The 25222-nt window shown below is 33.2% G+C and overlaps 3 protein-coding genes and 1 pseudogene across 3 annotated transcripts; all 4 read right to left on the bottom strand.

Moving 5' to 3' along the window:
- Positions 1–505: 505 nt before the first annotated feature.
- LOC147383835 (polygalacturonase inhibitor-like) lies at positions 506–1531 on the bottom strand. Its single transcript, XM_086426788.1, has one exon. It carries the CDS (start codon positions 1506–1508, stop codon positions 534–536), a length of 975 nt encoding a protein of 324 aa, XP_086282914.1. The 5' UTR covers positions 1509–1531; the 3' UTR covers positions 506–533.
- Positions 1532–4605: 3074 nt separating this feature from the next.
- LOC147383834 (polygalacturonase inhibitor-like) lies at positions 4606–5765 on the bottom strand. Its single transcript, XM_086426835.1, has one exon. The coding sequence runs from the start codon at positions 5653–5655 to the stop codon at positions 4666–4668; it is 990 nt and encodes a 329-aa protein (XP_086282961.1). The 5' UTR covers positions 5656–5765; the 3' UTR covers positions 4606–4665.
- A 4798-nt stretch (positions 5766–10563) lies between these two features.
- On the bottom strand, positions 10564–11611 carry LOC147383833 (polygalacturonase inhibitor 2 pseudogene; annotated as a pseudogene).
- A 4049-nt stretch (positions 11612–15660) lies between these two features.
- On the bottom strand, positions 15661–18324 carry LOC147383832 (polygalacturonase inhibitor-like). The gene is made up of 2 exons (XM_086426206.1): positions 18208–18324; positions 15661–16356 (listed from the first exon to the last, which is right to left on the bottom strand). The coding sequence occupies exons 1-2, from the start codon at positions 18322–18324 to the stop codon at positions 15730–15732; spliced, it is 744 nt and encodes a 247-aa protein (XP_086282332.1). The 3' UTR covers positions 15661–15729.
- Between the last annotated feature and the right edge of the window lie 6898 nt (positions 18325–25222).

Genomic DNA, 25222 nt, shown 5'->3' with positions numbered 1-25222 from the left:
TGAATTCTATCAAAATCAATTGTTTTTAAAAAATAAAAATAAAAATAAAATTAAAAAAAAATTAAATCTATGATTTCACAAAATTCTCAACGAATCAATCTTATTAATACACATGCATTGAAAACATCCCCAATTTAGAAAATTACCATTGTTAGATTTCGTACGAATAATCATATAAGATTCTGTGAAATCCCGAATTTATTTTTTTACGAGCAAAATATTTGCCATTATCTTTATCTCATTAACGTCATCGCACCTATCATGAGCCTTGTTTGGATGGACCATCTCAAGCACCAAAATCAGGAGTTGCGACTCTGAACTTTGGTCGATCACATGCTGGCCAAGCAATCCAATGGTGATTGATATCGAGAATTCTATTTAATGGAACTGATTTGTAAGGAAAATTATTAATCTATAGTTAAAAAATCATTAATTTAGCCAACACAGTATATCACTTGGCAATAAGCTTAAAATGAGTGCCACGTTGAATGCAAATAAGAAAATCAAATTTCAATAATCTTGTAGCCAATCGTTTAGTTACACATCATAAGGGGTGGCCCACACAAGCAACGATTATGGAAAAACGAAGAGTTATCGAAACTCTGTAAATTCCCACCAATTGGAATCTCTCCACACAATCGATTAAAACTCACATTAAAAAACTGCAAATACTTCAATTCTGTTATCTCCTCTGGAATTCTTCCAAAAACCTTATTGTGATTTATATCTATAACATCCAAACTCTTCGGAAATCTCACTTTCGAAAAATCGAATTCCAACAAATTCCTCGACACATCGATTATCTGTGTCGACGCATTGGGATCAAACAACATCGATCCATCACCAACCAACATGTTACGCGACAAATCGATTCTCAAGAATTTCAAATTGCCTAACGATTTGGGGATCGATCCGGTTAACTGGTTGTGAGATAGGTAGAGATATGTAAAGGAATCGGTGAATTGGCCAAACGAGTCGGGGATCGAACCAGTGAGTTTGTTTCGATCGAGACGAAGAGATACTAGTTTGGTGAGTTGTGAAAGATTAGGTGGGATTGAACCGGTGAACTGGTTGAAGGAGAGGTGGAGGAAGATTAGGTTATGGAGTTGGTTCAGGAAGTTGGGAACCGGACCGGATAGTTTGTTCCAGGTGAGATCGAGATATTGGAGGTTTTTCAGATTTGTGATGGACCGGGGGATTGAACCGGTTAGGTTTGTGAGTTTGTGGATCCTTATGTTTGTGAGATAGGGAAGATCGCCGATTGAGTCAGGGATTTGACCGGAGAATTCGCCGGAGACGATGGAGAGTTCGGTAACTCGGTTGGTTGTGGGATCGCACTGAAGGGAGTCCCAGTCGCAGCAGTCGGTGTTGGGGTCCCAATTGAGGTTGAAGGAATTTTTGATTTTGATGAGGGCAGTATAGTCATTTGGGTTGCAACGAGTAGAGAGAGTGGAAAATGGGAAAGAAGTTAAGAGAAGAGAGAGAAGAAGTGTGAGACGGGTGTCCATGGCTGGAACTGGAAGTGGAGCACTTGTTGAAGACTTAAAAGGTAGTAAAGTTGGAGTTGAGAATTCCAGATCATATAGAGATTTCGCACGTGCTGATCCATGTGAGTATTCAAAACCTTCTACTTTGATGGCTTGACCAACTTGTAGTGAAAAAAAATATTTAGGGTTGGCACTGGGTCGAATAATACCAATGTACCCGACTCATTTGATCCAAACAAATTGGATATGGACATGTACCCGATTAAGAATTCGGGTACCCAAACATTTGAATGATGGACTGGCAACTTGTTAGTTGTTTCTTCACCTCACTTGGGATTAAATCTTCTTTCATCTGGGTTGTTCATTTCACATTAATTAGTGAGAATGTCAAGTTAGGCATGTAATAATATTTAAGAGAAATTTTATTTAATTAAAGAAGAATCACAATTTGGGAGGATTCTTTTCCTTTAAATAATTATTAAATTTGGATAATTATAAATATGAAAATGATAATTTAACTAAGGTTAGAATTTTTTTTCTACGATTAATTTTTATTTATTTATTTATTTATTTATATATTTGAAGAGTTAAAAGATCATTGTTAATGGAAGGAAAAGGAGAGGGAAGACAAAAGCAGGAGACGAAAGAGGGTAGTCTTTGGTTATCTTATAAAGGGGTATTCATATATCAAGGAGATTTGGAATATAGTGAAATAGTTTTGTGAATCCATGAATGTATGCACATTTGTCGAACCATGTAAAAAAAAATTTATCTTCCCTATTTTATTTTTTTATGATCTGTTGTGAGATCTTGATTTAAATTGAGATTTCCAGGTGAATGCCTAAAATCGCATTTACAATAACCAATCTTATTTATAAGAAGAGTCAATATAAACTGTATTCCTTTGACATTGCACACAACCTTGTGTTGAGATGGCAATATTTAGAGAATTCTATATTTTTTCCTTGTGATACTAGCCTTTTTTCTAGAAATACGAGAAGAAAAAATGTTTGTCGGTGCGCCGCGGATAAGAATTTTGATTAGTCAACTATTGTGATTATTTTTAGGTAAAAATGAATTGCCATATATAGTATTTGTCCTTATCTCTTTCAAACTTTTTTGGCCTTTTTGGCTAATAATCCAATACAAAATTGTTTGTAGATTTTTTCTTTTTCTTTTTCTAAACTAATTTTTGGCTTATTACCAAATTTTTTAAATAAAATCTAATGATTAAATATAGAGTCATGCTGGAGTGACCTCAAGTTGGAATCTCATATTCCACTTTTGGATGTGAAAGTAGATAGGAACAGGAAATACTTTTTCACTCGCACCTCGATGAAAATCATCAATGATTCCCACACACTTTCACTTCAAGAAGTGCGATATGAGGTCCATCCTGAGGTCACTTCAACATTATTCTTGAATATAATCAAGAATAATGATAAACATACTTCCCCTTTACTCTCTTGAGGTGACATGTTTATAGAAGTATTTTTTTTTCTTGGGATACACAATTGCACACCACGTCAAGAGAGTAGAGGGGGAGTCAGGAAATCACGACTCTATAATCAATATTGCCTCTTGGCTCTACCGACTTGTATATACTCTCGTTGCCTTCACTCTTCATCTCCTACATAATTTTATATTTTAATGATCAAGTCAGTACAAATTTACATTTCAAATAAAAAATATTTATCATTAATTTTATCAAAATGAATTCTATCGAAATCAGTCATTTTTTATAAAATAAAAATAAAAAAACTAGAAAAAAGTAAATCTATGATCTCACAAAATCCTAAACGAATCAATCATTTTAATCCATGTGTATTGAGAGCGTCCCCAATTACGAAATTACGATTGTCAGATTTCGTGCTAAAGGTCATACAAGATTTTGTGAAATCCTGAATTTACCTTTTTGCGAGCAAAATATTTGCTATTATCTTTATCTCATTAACGTCATTGCACCTCTCTCATGAGACTTGTTTGGATGGAGTTGGAGTTTCAATTGGAGGACCTTCTCATGCACCAAATTTAGGAGTTGCTACTCTAGACTTTCATTGATCATATACTAGCCAAGCAATCCAATGGTGATCGATATCGAGAATTCTATTCAATGGTACTGACTGGTTGGTAGAAAGATATCAGAATGACATACGATTAGTACGAAGCTGGACACCTAGGAAATGTGCATACAAATTATATTGAGGAGTGTACATTTTTCTAATATCATAAAGGAAATTCACGTAAAGGTAAACTCCTAAATTCATTGATTGTACTAGTTTTAAGACCATAGAATTGTCTTAGGACTGACAAATAAGCACTTTATTACATCCATGATCTATTATTATTGTATCTTTGAATAAAAGTGACAGTTAAAGATTATCTGAATTGTTTTGATCATTTGTTTTTCAAAAAAGTGCACTCAATTATTCAAAAAATAACAACTTAGATAATCATTTTAAACAAAAGGTATATGTGAAGGTTAAGTGAGAGATTGTTGGAATATTATTATTATTTTCATTATCAAAATTATTTTGTGCACTTCTCGGGATACACGAGTGCACTTCCCCATAAAAAAGTGCATCCTAAGGCGTATATATCTTTGATTCCCGAACTTGTCCATGCCAGGGAGTCAATTGTGTATGCCACCTCACGAGTCATATTATTAAAATTCTTTTTAGATTGATAATTAAATCATTCTAATAATTTATTGAATTTCCTAATGGAGGGGGAATTAATTAATTTTTGGATTCAAATTATTATATGCCTTGGATTGTCATAAAAGTTGTGCTGGGTTGACACAGGATTTATTGTGATTGTCACAATTCTAATGTGGACATGCGTACATAATCGTAGATAATTTTTACTTGTATCGCGAGGAAACACACCTATGGTTATGTGCACATTGTTGTGAGAATCGCAATAAATACTTTTTGTCATTTCAGCATTTTTCTTGTGATAATTATTTTTTTTCGATCTCACATAATTGAAAACTACCTAACTTGAAATCATTGGATAGTGAGAATTATGATTCATCGGATCCCGACCTTTTATTTAAGAATAATGCTAAGGTGACGTCAAGATTGTACCTCATATTTTCACTTTCGTGATTTGGAATTGTGTAGGAAGCATAGATGCTTTATTTAATAAGAACAAAAGTAGTGTTAGTTACAATAGCTTACTTACACGTCGGAAGAGGAAGCCCACACAAGCAACGATTATGAAAAAACGAAGAGTTATCGAAACTCTGTAACTTCCCACCAATTGGAATCTCTCCACACAATCGATTATAACTCACATTAAAAGACTGCAAATACTTCAATTCTGTTATCTCCTCTGGAATTCTTCCAAAAACCTTATTGTGATTTATATCTATAACATCTAAACTCTTCGGAAATCTCACTTTCGAAAAATCGAATTCCAACAAATTCCTCGACACATCGATTATATTTGTCGACGCATTGGGATTAAACAACATCGATCCATCACCAACTAACATGTTACGCGACAAATCTATGCTCTCGAATTTCAAATCACCTAACGACTTGGGGATCGATCCGGTTAACTGGTTGTGAGATAGGTAGAGATCAATAAAGGAATCAGTGAATCGGCCAAACGAGTCGGGGATCGGACCAGTTAGTTTGTTTCGATCGAGACGAAGAGATACTAGTTTGGTGAGTTGTGAAAGATTAGGTGGGATTGAACCGGTGAACTGGTTGAAGGAGAGTTCGAGGAATATTAGGTTATGGAGTTGGTTCAGGAAGTTGGGAACCGGACCGGATAGGTTGTTCCAGGTGAGATCGAGATATTGGAGGTTTTTCAGATTTGTGATGGACCGGGGGATCGAACCGGTTAGGTTTGTGAGTTTGCGGATCCTTATCTTTGTGAGATAGGGAAGATCACCGATTGAGTCAGGGATTTGACCGGAGATGTTGCCGTTGGAGATGCAGAGTTCGGTAACTCGGTTGGTTGTGGGATCGCATTGAAGGGAGTACCAGTCGCAGCAGTCGGTGTTGGGAACCCAATTAGCGAGATGGTATGGGTTATTGAAGGAATTTTTGATTTTCATGAGGGCATTATAGTCATTTGGATTGCAACGATTAGAGAGAGTGGATAATGGGAAAGAAGTTAAGAGAATAGAGAGAAGAAGTGTGAGAAAGCTGTCCATGGCTGCAAGTGGAGCACTTGTTGATGACTTAAAAAAGGTAGTAAAGATAGAGTCGAGAATTACAGATTATATAGACATTTCGCACGTGCTGATCCATGTGAGTATTCAAAATCTTCTACTTCGATGGCTTGACCAACATGCTGTGAAAAAAAATTTAGGGTTGGCAATGAGTCGGATAATACCCGTTTACCCAACTCATTCGATCCGAATAAATTGGATACGACAAGGTTTTTATATCCGATTAAGAATTTGGGTAATATTTCCTGATACCCATTTACCAAAAAATTTCTAGGGTCGGATATGAATATACGTTATATCCTATCTATTTACCCGACAACAAAAATCTAATTTCATATTTTATATATAATTATACGTAAATAATTTTTATTATATAATTTTTGTTATTAAAGTATAAAAAAAAAATTTAGATAGGAGGGTAAATATTTGAATGACCCATGAATCGATTAAGAAATCGGGTATGGTTATCTACCTAAATCTTGAGTAAAAATTTGGATTTGGGTATTACAAAAATATTTTTTTTTACAAGTAGACCCTATTGATATATATATGTGTCTTTGTACATGCCACCTATTAGTTAGCTATGTATAATTAGGTATGTAGTTTTAAATAAAAAAATTTATTAAGATATTTTGTAAAATAATACTCTTGTTAGCAATCTCTTGTTTAATTTTTGAAACATTCACGACTTTTTTCATTTTTTTCAATGAAAGTATTATTCTCCAAATTATTGAACTAATCTAAATAATTCATGGATTTTAAGTTTGATAAGAATAAAACGCGAATTTTACGAATTTTTATAAAACTCAATTGAAAAAAAATACTATTATAACTTATTGTATATTGCAAAGTGTAAACTTGTAAGTTGTGACATATAACACAAGTCAACTTTGAAATGGTTGTACTTAAAAAATTTGGGAAAATCCACATTTTTACGAGACAAATGTCTCTTTTATCTTTAAAAAAATAATGATACAACCCTCTACATTTATTTGAGATTACACTTTAATTTTTCAAATTAATGATTTTTTTCTTGACTTTGATCGTCTTTTAGAAATCAATGAAACATTGACCTCAATGTCCTCATTATTGCCATAACCATTAACATCATTGATTTTACCGTCACCATCATTTTTGTTAAAGTGAGATTTTTTTAACTATTTTATAAATTAGTAAATGCTTTTCCCTTTTTAATTTCAATAAAATGTTTTTTAAAAAAAGGTTTCGCTTTATAAAATAAGTTTCTAACCAATTTAATTAAAATGTTTTAATTTTGATAATTTTAATATATTATTTTTAGAATTAAAATAAATATTCTACTGTTTTTTGAATTTTTTTCTTTCAGGGCATGTTTTGGTAAAAACAGTTTTTTTAAGAGTAAGTCTAATCTTACTAACTAAGTAGAATTTTAATTTTAAATTTAAGAGTTCAATGAAAGTTCACTAACTGTCCATTTTCAAAACTTAGAATCAAACCCATTTTATTTTTCAATCTAAGTTTTTCTATGAAATCTAGATGGTAGTGTTATTGGATTTGTTAATTGGTAATCCATTTGAGCTCAAGACGATAAGATTTGCAATATAACTATTACAAAAAAATTAAAATTGGGCGATGGGTGGGGGAAAAGAATTTTGTTAGGGCCTTGTCAACTTGGGGCAAGAGTTTATTACAAACATGGGATAGTGAAACTTCGAATTTCAACTTAGAAGTGAGAATGGTGTACCTTAACAGTTAACAATTTAACATGGATAAGGGTCTATTTAAAAATAAAAGAAAAAGAATTAGGATGAAAACCTTAATAATAAAAATTGGGGGTCTTGTTTCAGTATGGGGTCTTAGACAATTACCTAATTAGCCTTATGCTTCATTCGGCCGCCCTCAACTTGTCTACTGTACAATGCATCTCTTTTGGACGAAGTAAGGACTCAAATTTATGCCTTTTTTTTTTTTTGTTTTTTGTTTTTTTTCTCAATGAGTGTTCTTTAATTTAATTTATTTTCTTTGAAACATAATTTTATAATTTAAAATAATTGCTTATTCATCCATTTCCTTGTGTTCACATTTGAAAACGAAAATAAAATTCTAGAATTGAAAGTCAAAGAAATCATCAATATTATTGATTTTCAACTTTATGTGAAAAAAGATGGAAGAGTGGACCATGTGGCAAGTTGAAATGAAAGGGATTTAATGACGTTCTCGCATGAATGCATGCTACCATCCTCCTACTTTATCATTTAGTTTTGTAAACTCCAAAACTATCCTCGAAAGTCAAGATTATTAAAAGGATAATGTTGAAGTAACATTGAGATCTCGATGAAAAGTATCTATGATTACAATACACATCCATGTTAGAAATGTCCACCCCCTCAATCGCCAACTTGTTAGTTGTTATCTCTTCTCACTTGATCTTTAAGTCAAAAACAAGTAAGTCTTCTTACGTGACTGAGGATTATTTTTAAAATAATAATATTTGGTGGATTAAAATTTTTATGTCAATTAAATGATACTTGTGGAGGGATAAAATCCCCTCTTATTTAGATCATTCATTTTATATCAATTAGTGAAAATTTCAAGATGAGCACATGGTAATGTTTGGGAGAAACTCTATCTAATTATGAAATAATTCAAGTTTGGAAGGATTCTTACCCTTTAGATAATTATTAAATTTGAAAATGGTAAATGTGAAAATTATAATCTAATGAAAGTTAGGATTTATTTTCTTTATTTTATAGGATTGTATTTTTTTCTATTTAAAGGGTTAAAGGCTATTGTAAAGAGAAGGAAAAAATGAAAGAGTGGAGAAAAGAAAGTGATGAAAAAGGAATGTAGATACCTCAATTTGCACGAACCCATAAGAAAAGTACAAATTTTCTTAAGTTGATTTCAATTAAGGGCTTAAAGCCCTTCAACGAGCCCACATTGCACAAAAATTGTCACTCGACACTTTTCTTCATGCATTCATGCATACATGCATGCATCTATCATGCCATACCATTTTGTAAATTCAAACCTTAATCCTAATTCATATCCAATTTCATGCCTATTTTTTTAACCCATTACTCAAAATCCATAAACTGACCCAAGTTCATATCACTCCTTAATCCAAAAGCATACTCTATTATCCATATTGGGTCAACTCCACATGCAAGCCTAATCCAAATACCCAAACCTAAACCATCATAAACCCCAACACCTAATGTTTCATCCTAATTGGAGAGTCAACTCCATTAAGAAATCTCAATAATTCCCTTATCAAAAAGTGGGGTCAAATAAAAAAGGCACTTTAGTCTTTCGTAAAAATCCATAAAGTTGGGAAAATTTTCAATCCTACCCTTAAAAAGTGGGAATCTTCAAATAGATATATGAAGCTCTCCTATTAGTCCATTTTAAAAATATACATTTATCATTACTTTATGAGTTATTTACAAATGAACCCAAATATACTTTTTATCTACCACTCCACATTTACATATGTCACTCATTTACTCACCTTCCAAAATATATTTTTGTTCTCTCACTTATATTTACCAAAAAATAAAATACCATAAATACTTTTAGGGTTTCTGATTACAAATTTCATTTTTATCCTCACAAAAATGACAAAAAAAAAAAAAATAAAAAATAATAAAAACCTTATGTTCATTATCTTTATTTTTAGGATTGGACTACTTTATTCCTTTAAAAACTCTACAAATAATTACATTTTCTATGAGAAATTCATACTCTTAAGCTCCCATTTTTCAACCTAAAATTATACTAAAACCCTTACTTTACCTCTCTAACCCTCTTTCAATTCAACCTCAACTTAAGAACTTCTATCCATCTCTCAACACTCAACCAACAACCCTCATCTTCTCCAACCATCAACTAAATCTCTCAACCTTTAAGTTATTTATATCAAGACTCAAAATCATTCAAGACCATCAAGGGATAAGGTGAGTTTAGATTAAGATTTTTATTTAAGTATTTGTATCTTCTACTTCTAACCCTCTATTTATTTATATGTTTTAGAAAATTTATAAATTATTTTTTAGTTTATTATGTCTTCAAATTTTTTTATGGTTACTTGAGATCTAAGTTGTAATTTTTATTTATTTTTTAATTAAGTTTAGATGTTTTTGATTGATCAAATCTTCTTAAGAAATTATATGATTAAGAATTTAACCAGAATATTATAACTGACAAATTTTGATATAAAATGGAATACCAGATCAATCAATCTCTAATGCGAGTGTCTTATTATTAAATAGAGGAGATGAGTACAATTGGTTACATAACTATGCTAAACTACCCTAATTACAATGTTAAAACGATTCGATGTATCTCTATACACCCTAATACAATTCAGCATAATATAATACTCTAATAATTGATCTTTTATTGGATTTTTTTGATAAATCATAATAATATGACTCTCCAGGTGACGTACTCCATTGACTTCCTAACATGACAAGTTTGAGAATCGAAGATTTGTACACCTTGAGATACACGAGCGCACTTCCCCATAAAAAAAAGTGCATCCTAAGGTGTACAGATCTACAGTTCTCAAACTTATCCATGCTAGGGAGTCGATTGAGTATGCCACCTGACAAGTCATATTATCATGACTTTTTTTAGATTCATAATTAAATCATTCTAATTATTTATTAAATTTTTAATAGAGGGGGAATTAATTATTTTTTGGATTCAAATTATTATATGCATTGGATTCTGAAAATTATTTTTTGGATTCACATAATTAAAACTTCCTAACTTGAAATCATTGGATTGTGATAATTGTGAGTCAACGGATCAACGATCCCGACCTCAAGTGACCTCAGGCTTGTACCTCATATCTCACTTTCGTGATGTGTAATTGTGAAGGAACCATAGATGCTTTATTTAAGAACAAAAGTCCTGTTACTTACAATCGCTTACTTACACGTCAGAAGTGGTGGCCCACACAAGCAACGATTATGAAAATACGAAGAGTTATCGAAACTCTGTAACTTCCCACCAATTGGAATCACTCCACACAATCGATTATAACTCCCATTAAAAAGCTGCAAATACTTCAATTCTGTTATTTCCTCTGGAATTCTTCCAAAAACCTTATTGTGATTTATATCTATAACATACAAACTCTTCGGAAATCTCACTTTCGAAAAATCAAATTCCAACAAATTCCTTGACACATCGATTGCCTGTGTGGACGCATTGGGATTAAACAACATCGATCCATCACCAACTAACATGTTACGCGACAAATCGACTCTCAATAATTTCAAATTGCCTAACGATTTGGGGATCGATCCGGTTAACTGGTTGTGAGAAAGGGAGAGATCTGTAAAGGAATCGGTGAATCGGCCAAACGAGTCGGGGATCGAACCAGTTAGTTTGTTTCGATCGATACGAAGAGATACTAGTTTGGTGAGTTGTGAAAGATTAGGTGGGATTGAACCGGTGAACTGGTTGAAGGAGAGTTCGAGGAAAATTAGGTTATGGAGTTGGGAACCGGACCGGATAGGTTGGTCGAGGTGAGATCGAGATATTGGAGGTTTTTCAGATTTGTGATGGACCGGGGGATTGAACCGGTTAGGTTTGTGAGTTTGTGGAACCTTATGTTTCTGAGATAGGGAAGTTCACCGATTGAGTCAGGGATTTGACCGGAGATTTCGCCGGAGAATATGTTGAGTTCGGTAACTCGGTTGGTTGTGGGATCGCATAGAAGGGAGTACCAGTCGCAGCAGTCGGTGTTGGGGACCCAATTAGCCAGGTGGTATGGGTTATTGAAGGAATTTTTTATTTTGATGAGGGCATTATAGTCATTTAGGTTGCAACGAGTAGAGAGACTGGAGAATGGGAAAGAAGTAAAGAGAAGAGAGAGAAGAAGTGTGAGACGGCTGTCCATGGCTGGAAGTGTAACTGTTGTGGAAGACTTTAAAGGTTGTAAAGATGGAGTCGAGAATTCGAGATTATATAGATATTTCGCACGTGCTGATCCATGTGAGTAATTCAAAATTTCTACTTTGACTGTTTGACCGACTTGAAATGACACGTGGCATCTGATCAGTATATTGACACATCACAATCGCAAGTTGATCTACAACGGCCTCGAAAATCAATTTGCTTTTCTAATCCAATTGTAGGGTTGGCAATGATTCAAAATATACCTGATGTTCAAGCTGATCAAATTCGATCAGTATTGCAATGGCATTGATCCGATATTGAATCGATCCATTGCCAATCCTATACAATTGGACCCCTCTAAGTAATAATAAAATGACTCCCCCACATGGCATACTCAAGCGACTCTCTTGGTGTGATGTGCGAGAATCGTAGGTTTATACTCCTTGAGATACACAATTGTACATCCCATAAAAAAAGTCCTTCAATTTTGGGCGATAACTTGATATAGAAATGACAATGATTTGAAAAATACCTGATGTCCGAATCGATTTGAAAAACCGGATTTGAATTAAAATCTTAGATCCAATATGATTACTAATCAGATTCAAATGTACGATAATCCACTATGAAAAAAATCCAATCCAAACAAATTTTAATAATTTTTTATTCTTAATTTTATTTAAATACATATAACTAAATTATTTAAGTCCTTTTTTGGTTTCCTTTGTTGAAAAGTGATTTTTTTTTTTCACTTTATAATTAAAAAAAAATAAAAAAATCGAACATTAATAATTTGAAAATAAGACGTGTTCGGATCCCTTTTGAATTAAAGATGAAAAGAAACGGAATCGGAACTAATTTACATATTCATTAATCAAATGAAATACATGTTTAGAAATTTTTGAATCGGTATAGAAGTGGTATTGATCGGTACCGAACTGATAAGTTGCTAGCCTGAGTTTGATAGTCCATATGATAAGCTTTTCTTTTTCGAAGCATCATTGATTTTCAACTTTGGGTCAAAGAAGATGGGGCAAAAAATTAATGACTTAGTGGATTTAAAAGAGTAGACCACGCGGTACGTGAAATGTGAGGGTAGTCAACGACGTCCTACATTAATGCATGCCAACATCTTCCCTACTTTATCAACTTGTTAGTTGTTTCTTCTCCTCACTTGGTCTTTATGTAAAAAAACAAGTAAACCTTCTTGAGGGACTGATGAATGTTTTTAAAATAATATCTAGCAGATTAATATTTTTATGTCAATTGAATGATAATTGTAGAGGGATTAAATCTTCTTTCATTTGGATCATTCATTTCACATTAATTAGTGGGAATGTCAAGTCAGGCACGTAATAATATTTAAGAGAAATTCTATTTAATTAAGGAAGAATCACAATTTATGAGAATTCTTTCCTTTTAAATAATTACTAAATTTTTATAGTTATAAATGTGAAAAAGATAATTTAATTAAGATTAGAGTTTTTTTTTTCTATTAAAAGAGCTAAAAGACCATTGCAAAAGGAAGGAAAATGAGAGAGAAGAAAAAAGAGGGAGACAAAATGGGGAGTCTAAAGTTATCTTATAAAGGGGTATTCATATAATAAGGAGATTCGGAATTTAATGAAACAGTTCCCTGATTCCGTGGATGTATGCACGTTTGTTGAACTATGTAAAAAATATCGTCTTTCCTATTTTATTTTATTTTATTTCTTTATGATCTATTGTGAGATGTTGATTTAAATCGAGATCTCGAGGTAGATGCATAAAATTGCATCTACAATAACCAATCTTATTTACAAGAAGAGTCGATATAAACTGTCTTCCTTTAATAGTGCATTAAACCTTGTGTTGATTTAGCAGTATTCAGAGAACTATATATTTTTTTTCCTTGTGATACAAGATTTTTTCCTCGAAATACAAAAAGAAAAAAAGTATGGTTCTCTGCACATTACCACGTCAGTGCAAAATTGAATGCATTATCGAAGTAAGTCAATTTAGCATTTTCCTTCTAAGAATAACCATTGTTACAGTCTACTTTTACAAAGACACACTCTATTTGAAAGTAAAAAAGACATAATTTCTTCCCATAAACCACTCCCTTCTTTTTTTTCCTGACTTTTTTTTTATTTTTATAAATTCATTGAAACAGTTCAATTTACTCTATGACTTCTAGAAGGAATAGAGGGTCAATGTAATATGAGGGTCTTTCTAAGGACGGACCACATACCAACCATTCCTTTTTGGAATGGAAAGAAGAAAGGATGGTCGTAGATCACTGATGTCGAATTCACGAAAAAAATCATATGAAAGAATCGTCAGATTATGGGTTCCCGGAGTAGACGGTTTTGAATGGAGAATGGATGAAATAGAATAGTCTGGCAGAATCGTATGATAGGGAAAGTGCAAAACCTCCCAATGTTTGGAATTTTTACTAGTAACATCTTGATAATCGAAAAGAAAATCCCAAGTGAAGTAACTATCCCCATTGTTGTTTTCTTAAATCGCCACCATTTCCTTCATTCTATTGTTCATCTTCTTCGCCATCACTACTTCTCTCTCTCTCTCTCGCCATCATCCATTTATATAGATTTATTTAAGTGTGATTTGTAATTCGACTTAAGTATGGACATTACAAGTACAACTATAATGTTAGAAATGGCACAAAACTCAAAAGATATCACATGTGTACACTATTTAGTAGCAATCCACTAGTGGGGACAAAGCTTGTCGGTGTGCCGCGGATAAGAATTTTGATTAGTCAACTATTGTGTCTATTTTTAGGTACAAATGAATTTCCATATATAGCTGTGCTCTTCCACTTGGAGCTTCAATGGTTTCCTTGATGTATATAGTATTTGTGCTTTTCTCTTTAATTTTTTTCTTTTTTTTTGCCTTTTTGACTAATAATCCAATAGAAAACTGTATGTTAGATTTTTTTTTTTTTTGTCTTTTTCCAAACTAGTTTTTGTTTGTTACCAATTTTTTAAAATAAAATCTAATGGTTAAATATACAGTCGTGCTAGAGTGATCTCAAGTTGAAACCTCATATTGCATTTCTTGATGTGAAAGTGGATAGTAATTATAAATGCTTTTTCACTTGTATCTCGATGAAAATCATCTATGATTCTTGTAAATACAAAAAACTTGCATTACCTCGTAATTCTCACTAATAAAATAATTCTTATCTTTCTATATTTCTAGGTTTACTTGCAATAACATCACTCCGACGTTCAAGTCAAAAATTTTAATATTAGAAATAGAGTAGAATATTTTTGAAAAAATTACATCTACAGTTCTCATACACTTTCACTTCAAGAAGTACGATATGAGATTCTAGCTTGAGATCACTTCAGCATTATTTTTAAATATAATCAAGAATAGTGATAAATAGACTTCTCCTTTACTCTTTTGAGATGACATGTTTATAGAACCATTATTTTTTTCTCAGGATACACAATTGAACACCATGCCAAGAGAGTAGAGGGGGAGTTAAGAAATCACGACATAGATATTTCCTCTTGGCTCTAGCAACTATTCAATACTCTTGCTACCTTCACTCTTCAATCTCCTACATAATTTTATATTTTAATGATCAAGTTAGTAAAAATTTACACTTCAAATAAAAAATATTTATTACTAATTTATTCAAAATGAATTCTATCAAAAATCATTCGTTTAAAAAAAAAAATCAAAAAACTTAAATCTATCATTACACAAAATCCTAAACAAATCAATCTTATCAATCCACATGTATTGAGAATGTCTCCAATTTACAAAATTACCATTGTTGGATTTTGTGCGAATGGTCATGCAAGATTCTATTAAATCCTGAATTTACTTTTTTACGAGCAAAATATTTGCTATTATCTTTATCTCATTAACGTCATCGCAACTCTCTGATGAGATTTGTTGGGATGGAGTTGGAGTTGCGATTCTAAACTTTGGTTGATCATATGCTGGCCAAGCAATTGAATGGTGATCGATATCAAGAATTCTATTTAATGGTACTGATTTGTAAGGAAAATTATTAATCTATTGTTAAAAAATCAATAATTTAGCCAACACAGTATATCACTTGGTAATAATCTTAGTAAGTAATTAAAATGAGTGCCACGTGGAATGCAAATAAAAAAATCAAATTTCAATAATCTTGTAGCCAATCGTTTACTTACACGTCATAAGAGGTGGCCCACACAAGCAACGATTATGGGAAAACGAAGAGTTATCGAAACTCTGCAACTTCCCAACGTTTGGAATCTCTCCACATAATCGATTATAACTCACATTCAAAAACTGCAAATTCTCTAAATCTGGAATTCTTCCGAAAATCTTATTGTGATTTATATCTAAATTTCTCAAACTTTTCGGAAATTTCAATTTCGAGAAATCAAATTCCAACAAATTCCTCGAAAGATCAATCGTATCTGTCGATCTGTTGGGATTAAACAACATCGAAGCATCTCCAACAAGCTTGTTTCGCGATAGATTGATTATTCCGAAATTCAAATCGCCTAACGATTTCGGGATCGAACCGGATAACTGGTTGTGAGATAAGTATAGATCCGGAACTGAACCGGTGAATTGGCCGAACGAGTCAGGGATTGAACCGGTTAGCATGTTTTGATCGAGGTGAAGCGCAATGAGATTGGTGAGTTTCGAAAGACCAGGAGGGATCGAACCGGAGAATTGGTTAAAGGAGAGATCTAGGTCGATCAAGTTGTAGAGTTGGTTCAGGTAATCAGGAACCGGACCGGATAGGTTGTTCCGGGTCACATCAAGAAATCTAAGGGCCTGTGTGGATTGACTTTTCTAAGTACTTCTGACTTTTGCGGGGAGTCAGAAGCACTTTAAAGGTGTTTGGATAAATTACTCCTGGAAAGAACTACTTTACTATGGAGTCATTTTAGTGCTCTTTCACGGAGTACCGATGGTGCTACTTCTCTGAACTACTTTTACGCGGAGCCACAAAACATTGTCAAAATGACGAGATTATGACAAATATGCCCCTCATAAATTTTGAAAATTACAAACTTATCTTCAAAAAGTCAATTGAAATAATATTATATTACTATCTATTAATATGGTGGTAGCCTTTTGGTGTAACATCTGGGACAAGTATACCCCTCATAAATTTTGAAAATTACAAGCATACCTTCAAAAATGCAATTGCAGTAATACTATATTACTATCCATTGATGTGGTGGTAGCTTTTTGGTGTAGTATTTGGGACAAGTATGCCCCTCATAAATTTTAAAAATTACAAGCATACCTTCAAAAATGCAATTAAATAATATTTTATTATTATCCATTGATGTGGTGGTAGCCTTTTAGTGTAGTATTTGAATTTGGATTTCTAGCTCCCCCAATTGCTTACTCAATGATTTATCCATGAGCATTCTAACCATGGTTGAAATTTTCTTATTGGAAGATTGATGTGAACAATTACACATAAATTTACTATCCATTGATGTGGTGAAAGCTTCTTCATATTTTTATTGGTTGTATATATTTGCTCACAATATTTTCTATTTATTTATAATTGTTGGGTGTTTATATTAGTTTTTATGGATAAAAACAATAACTTTTATTTCTTTTGAAGAATAATTTGTTGAGTTATAATGTTAAAAATAGTAACTGATACTTATAAGGGCATTTTAATCATTTAAACAGAATTCAAAATAGTTTTCAAACACAAAACTCTATCAAAAGTACTTCTAACAGTACTTTTCAGAACCTGCATCCTAACACACAATAGCTATCCACCTACTCCAAACAGTACTTAAAAAAGTACTTATGAAAATACTTATGTTCTAAGTACTTCTGGCTCTTGTATCCAAACGGGCTCTAAGCTTCTTCAGCTTTGTGATGGACCGGGGGATTGAACTGGTTAGGTTTGTGAGTTTGTGAAACATTAGGTATTCGAGGTAGGGAAGGTCACCCACTGAGTCAGGGATCTGACCAGAGAAAGTGGTGGCGAAGATACTGAGTAGGTTGACTCGGTTGGTTTTCGGGTCACACTGTAGGCCGTACCAGTCGCAGCAGTTGGTGTTGTTGGGCCAAGGACGGAGAAACGAATTTTTTAGTTCATTTTGTATTTTCATGAGGGCATTATAGTCATTTGGATGGCAATGAGTAGAGAGAGAAGAGAATGGAAAAGATGATAAGAAGAGAGAGAAAACAAGTGTGAGACGAATGTCCATGGCTGGGAACTTCTTCAGACCCAACAAAATGGTAAGATGGACTGGAGATTATCACACCAAGTCAAATTTATTAAAATAGAGTTGCTATTATCACACCAATTTTTACTAACACCACACCTTGTTTCTTCGACTTTTATAAGTATTGGTGTGGCATTAGTAACTCTCTTAAAATATAAAAGTGTTAAAGTTCTCTTATTGTCCTCTATTGAACATGAAAAATAAAAGAATCATGATAATCTGACTATCCCACGTGATACACTCAATCGACTCTTGACAAGTTTGAGAGTTGCATATATGTATGCCTCAAGATACACATACTTCCCCATAAAAACATGTATCTTGTGACGTATAGATTTGCAGCTCAAACTTGTCACGTCAATCAAGTTGATTGAGTGTACCACATGACTATGATTATCACGAAGAATCGTGATAATCTTATTACCTCAAATGGCAAATTCAATCGATTATCCTGACGTGACAGGTTTGGAATCGTAGATCTGTGCTCCTCAAGATATATAGCTGCACTTCCCCATAAAAAAGAGTATCGCGAGGGAATCATGTATCCGGAGGAGCGTAGATATACATTCTCGAACTTGTCACGTCAAATAGTCGATTGAGTATGTCACGTGGGGTAGTCAGATTATCACGAATCAAAATAAAAGAATCATGATAATCTGACTCCTCCATATGGCATACTCAAATTACTCTCACCACGTGGCATGTGTTGGAATCATAGACTTTATGCCTCAGGATACACATCCCCATAATTCTGCGCAATTGTGTATCCCATGAAAGAAAATTTATGATTTTTATACATCCCACATCAAGAGAGTATTTTTAGCATGTCACATGAGGGTGATTGATTGTCATTAATCAAAATAAAAATATGGCAATTTTTTTTATAACCAGGTATCCCTATGGATAGTTGATTGGATTCATACATGGGCTTTGCCTACTCCATAGACCATGGTTTTGTCCAAGGACTCGTCCCAGGGCACGTGCAGCACTCACACATCACACGCACCAGTTAAGTGAGGATGCACCCTCACGAGTGCCCCTGATAAATTAATGCTCATATTGGGTATCAATTCATGACCTACAGGCATTAACTGCTTATCAATCCGAAATTGCCATTGAGCCAATCCCTATGGTTTGTAAAAAAAATAATAATAATAATTATGTGTTTGATTGATTTTTATCATGGAAAATGAATTTTCAGTCTCCTCCAAACATTGAATAATGATGCGTTTGATTGCAAGGAAAATATTTACCAGCAAATCATTTTTCTTTGTTTGAGCACATCATGAAAATTCACTGAGAAAATGTCTTTCATTTTAATTGGATTGTATAGATTTTTTTTTTGAGTAAGTCTAACCTTACTAACTTGGTAAGATTTCAAATCTTACAAGGGTCATTGTGCTCACCTTGTGATATCCAAAATCGTGATCCAATGCCATAGGATTGTAAATGACAAAATTCTAAGAAAAAGGGTAAAAGATATTATGTTTCACCGTTAAATTTTAATTTTAAATTTGAGAGTTCGGTGAGAGTTTAATGGCCATCCATCTCAAAACCTAAGATCAAATCCAATCTCATGTGTGTAGAAAATCATTATCCCTGCCTTTTGTATTTGTTTTGCACTCATGTGGGTAGAAAATCTGTTGGAATTTAGAGGGTTGAATTAGAAAACCCTTTAATATTCATTTAATTGCAACCATATGGTAAATCAATCTATTAACCATAGGGTATTTAAATCCCATGTTTGCTTTATGTTTTTTTACTTTATGCTTTATGCTTTTTACTTTATTGCTTTATGTTTAGTTGAATGTTTTGATTTTGCTTTGAATAATTTTAGTCCCACATCGACTAGGAGAAGAATTGATTTGCAATTCTTAAGTAGTTGTGCTTCTAGTAACTTTAAAGTGGATAGAAGTAGTGGGCGGGCTCACGCGCGCACACGGGGGTCCAAGAGGGAAACCCATGGTTCTAATTGGAATTTGGATCCACCGGTCCGAAAACCTTAATGCGTGTGCACACGTACGACGTTTAAATTTAAAGGAACCAGTGTGTCTATTCTGAACCAGCACAATGTGCCTGTTCGGAACCAGTTTGTGACTGTTCTAAACAGTCACTTTCTCTTTTATTTATATCAATTGTTTAATCGATTTTAACCACAAAACTTTCTCTGCTATTTCATATTCTCGAATTATCAGTAATTTATTATTTGTTGTGAGAGCACACAACATCGTCGAGTTCGAAGTTACGTTCCAATTTAGAGTACCCTTTTGGATACGTGGGTTGTTGAATCCTGCAGAACGAACGCCTACAGACTGTGGTACCGTAACAGGGGCGAATTTCGTTTTAGGACAGTGCTTTGTGCACGCCTCAACCATTTTCTTTTTAGGTAATATTTTTCTTTACATTCTATTTCGAAATTAAGATTTGTTTAAAACTTCTTCTGTCTTTGCCATAAGAAATCAGTATTCAGAAACAACAATCTAAAACGAAATTTCTTTATTACTGATTTCTATGGAGACAGTTTCTAATTCCGTGCACAGTGAAAAACCCGATAAATTCGATGGAAAGAATTTTAAATTCTGGCAACAAAAAATGTTGTTTTATTTAACAACATTACATTTGGCTCATATCATCACTCAAGAACCAATTTCTTTAGATGATGATGAGGATGACCAAATCAAAAGAACCGAATATCGGAAATGGGAACATTCCAATTTCATGTGCCGGAATTATATCCTGAATGGATTAAGTACTGTTCTTTATAAGGTGTATTCCTCTATTGAGTCTGCCAAAACTTTGTGGGAAATTCTTGAAAAGAAATATACTTTAGAAGATGCCGGCACAAAGAAATTTGTTGTTGGGCGTTTTCTAGATTTTAAGATGGTAGACTCTAAGTCAGTTGTATCACAATCCGAAGAGCTCCAAATCCTTATTCATGAGATCCATGCTGAAGGCATGAGTATAAGTGAAGGATTCCAAGTTGGATCGATAATTGAAAAATTACCACCATCTTGGAAAGACTTCAAAAATAATTTGAAGCATAAGAGAAAGGAAATGGGACTCGAGGATCTAGTGATAAGACTTAGAATTGAAAGGATAACCGAAAGAATGAGAAGAAGAGTGAAACAAACTCTATGATTTCTAAAGCGAATGTAGTGGAAGAAGAACCTTCCAAATTCACTAGAAAGTTCAAACCCGGATTCCAGAAAAAATGTGTAAAGAAAAATTTTCATGGTCCAAAAGCCAATATCCAGAAGATCAAGGGAAATTGCTATTTTTGCAATAAACCTGGACATCGGGCTAAGGATTGTCGCAAAAGGAAAAATCAGCAACACCATCAGAAACATGAACAAGCCAATGTGACTGAAACACAGAACCTATCAGCGGTTGTTTCAGAAGTGAATCTGGTAGGAAATACCAATGATTGGTGGTTGGATACGGGAGCCACCAAGCACATATGCTCTGAGAGAGGCATGTTTTCCTCTTACAACAACGTTGGAGATGAAAAGTTATTCATGGGAAATTCTTCCACATCCGCTGTGATCGGAAAAGGAAAAGTGAATGTGAATTTCACATCTGGCAAAGTTCTGACTCTGAATGACGTGCTACATGTTCCAGAAATTCGAAGAAATCTGGTTTCAGGATCTCTTTTAAGTAAGAGAGGCTTCAAAATGGTGTTTGAGTCTGATAAATGTATAATTACAAAGAATGGAATGTTTGTGGGCAAGGGCTATCTATGTGATGGGTTATTTAAACTCAATGTAATTTCTAATTCTATTAATAATATTAATTCTTTTGCTTATGTTTCTGAGTATTCTAATATTTGGCATGCTAGATTAGGCCATGTTAATAATAAATCAGTTATCAAATTAATGAATAGTGGTATGATTCCTAAAATGCATATTGATGTATCTAAAAAATGTGAAATTTGTGTTGAATCCAAATTTTCTAAAAAACCTTTTAAAAATATTGAAAGATGTACAAAACCTTTAGAACTAATACATTCTGATTTATGTGATCTCAAATACATTCAATCTAGAGGCGGTAAAAAATATTTCATAACTTTTATTGACGATTGCACTAGATTTTGTATGATATATCTTTTAAGTAGTAAAGATGAAGCATTGGAAATGTTTAAAATTTATAAATTAGAAGTTGAAAATCAACTTGAAAATAAAATTAAAATTTTAAGATCTGACCGAGGAGGAGAATATGAATCTAATTCTCTAACTATGTTTTGTCAAGATAATGGAATAATACACCAAACTACTGCTCCTTATTCTCCCCAACAAAATGGTATAGCAGAGAGAAAAAATAGAACTTTAAAAGACATGGTAAACTCTTTACTTGTTAGTTCAGGTGTACCTTTAAATTTATAGGCAGAAGCCCTTTTAACATCTTGTTATATTTTAAATAAAATTCCATTAAAGAATTCTGAAAAATCACCCTATGAACTTTGGAAAGGTAGAACACCTACTTTTAAATACATGAAAGTGTGGGGGTGTTTAGCCAAAGTGGCTGTTCCTTTACCTAAAAGAACAAAATTAGGTCCTAAAACTATAGATTGTATTTTTATTGGATATGCCATTAATAGTAGTGCATACAGATTTCTTGTTTATAAATCTGATATAAATGATATTAATCCTAACACTATAATTGAATCCAGAGATGCTGAATTTTTTGAGGATGTGTATCCTTGTAAGGATAAAATTGAAAAACCATTAAAAAGATCTCACATTGAATTATCAAATAATGAACCTAGAGAACAAGAGTCTGATATAGAACCTAGGAGAAGCAAGAGATCTAGAACAGCAACTTCCTTTGGACCTGATTTTATTAGTTTTCTCTTAGAAGGAGATCCTCAGACTTTTAAAGATGCAATTTCTACACCTGAGGCTCCATTTTGGAAAGAAGCTATAAATAGTGAAATGGATTCAATTATGAGTAATAACACTTGGGAATTAGTTAATCTACCTCCTGGTAATAAAACAATTGGTTGTAAATGGATTTTTAAAAGAAAATTAAAATCTGATGGAACTATAGATAAGTATAAAGCCAGATTAGTGGCTAAAGGGTACAAGCAAAAGGAAGGCATTGACTTTTTTGACACTTATTCTCCTGTTACGAGGATCACTTCCATTAGAATTCTTATTGCTATAGCTTCCATTTATAAATTAGAAATTCATCAAATGGATGTAAAAACTGCATTTTTAAATGGAGAACTTGATGAAGAAATATATATGGATCAACCGGAAGGATTTGTAATTAAAGGACATGAAAATAAAGTTTGTAGATTAATTAAATCCTTATATGGTTTAAAACAAGCTCCAAAACAGTGGCATGAAAAATTTGATACTATAATGATATCAAATGGATTTAGAATCAATGAAGCTGATAAGTGTGTTTATTATAAAACTATCTTTGATTCTTATGTGATTATTTGTCTATATGTAGATGACATGCTAATTTTTGGATCTAATATAAATGTTATAAATCAAACTAAGAAATTATTGTCTAGAAATTTTGACATGAAAGACTTAGGTCCTGCTGATGTAATTCTTGGAATAAAAATTTTTAGAAATAATAATGGATTTGGTTTATCACAATCTCACTATATTGAAAATGTTCTAAAACGTTTTAATCAGTTTGATTGTATTCCTGCAAAAACACCTTTTGATTCGAATTGTAAGTTAATGAAAAATATTGGTAAAGGTGTTTCTCAATTAGAATATTCTCAAGTTATTGGTTGTTTAATGTATATTATGAACTGTACTAGGCCTGATATTGCATATTCAGTAAATAGATTAAGCAGATACACTAGCAACCCAGGACATGATCACTGGGAAGCTTTGGTGAGGATCATGAGATACTTAAAGTATACCATGAGTTACAGGCTGCATTATAATAGGTATCCTGCCGTATTAGAAGGATACAGTGATGCCAATTGGATATCAGACTCGGAAGAGTCGAAATCCACTAGTGGCTATATCTTTACACTTGGAGGTGCAGCAATCTCATGGAAATCCACCAAGCAAACGTGCATAGCTCGTTCCACCATGGAATCTGAGTTTATTGCCATGGACAAGACTGGTGAAGAAGCTGAGTGGCTAAGGAATTTTCTTGTTAACATTCCTATTTGGCCTAAACCAGTATCTGCAATATCTATTCACTGTGACAACCAAGCTGCCATTGCAAGAGCAAAAAATAATGTATATAATGGCAAGTCAAGGCATATTAAACGGAGACACAACTCTGTAAAACAACTACTCTCTAATGGAATTATTTCCATTGACTTTGTAAAGTCTAAGGAAAATTTGGCGGATCCTTTAACAAAAGGATTATCTAGAGAGTTAGTTGCATCAACTTCGAGGGGAATGGGCCTAAAACCTACTGATTAAAAATTATTTCAATGGAAACCCAACCTAATTGATTGGAGATCCCAAAAAATAGGTTCAATGGGAAAACCAGTTGAATGTAATTTAAAAAGAAAACACTAATGGAACAGAGTGTTCCAAGTCCATTCCTATGAAGTGTTTAGTGTTGCCTGTAAAACAGAAAGGTTGAATTATAATTCTTAATGTTGCCTATACTTGTAAAAGTGGAGTATATCAGGGTACTTCTCATAGGCACACCTAAATGAGTGTAGAATTGGGCCGATTCTATGAGAGTTAAGGCTAAACTCTCTAAAGCACTCATGATACCAGGATATGTTCAGGGCCAAAATGAACACCATCGATAGAACTTGATAGTTGATTGAGTAACCTGTGTGTATAGTCTATTGTTTAGGTTTACACTAAAGGTTGACAGTTCAAGGCTTAAAGTCCACTGATCGACTTGTAAATCCGATAGACTTATACTAGGTAAGGTTCAAGTCCAAAAGACACCTATACTGAAACATGGTTATTCAAAGTGCTCTCTCTTTATATGTATTTTATATATATTTTATTTTGAGTTTTCTGCATTCATGTGGGGGATTGTTGGAATTTAGAGGGTTGAATTAGAAAACCCTTTAATATTCATTTAATTGCAACCATATGGTAAATCAATCTATTAACCATAGGGTATTTAAATCCCATGTTTGCTTTATGCTTTTTTACTTTATGCTTTATGCTTTTTACTTTATTGCTTTATGTTTAGTTGAATGTTTTGATTTTGCCTTGAATAATTTTAGTCCCACATCGACTAGGAGAAGAATTGATTTGCAATTCTTAAGTAGTTGTGCTTCTAGTAACTTTAAAGTGGATAGAAGTAGTGGGCGGGCTCACGCGCGCACACGGGGGTCCAAGAGGAAAACCCATGGTTCTAATTGGAATTTGGATCCACCGGTCCGAAAACCTTAATGCGTGTTGCTTTAATTTTCAAGGTCCGTTTTTATTAAAAATTCTAGACGTTTTTTAAATTTTAAATTGAACCAGTGTGTCTATTCTGAACCAGCACAA

The sequence above is a fragment of the Akebia trifoliata genome, chromosome 15 (genome assembly GCF_017979445.1).
Source record: "Akebia trifoliata isolate Shusen 1 chromosome 15, ASM1797944v1, whole genome shotgun sequence".
NCBI lineage: Eukaryota > Viridiplantae > Streptophyta > Magnoliopsida > Ranunculales > Lardizabalaceae > Akebia > Akebia trifoliata.
This window is presented reverse-complemented; position numbering and strand designations above follow the sequence as displayed.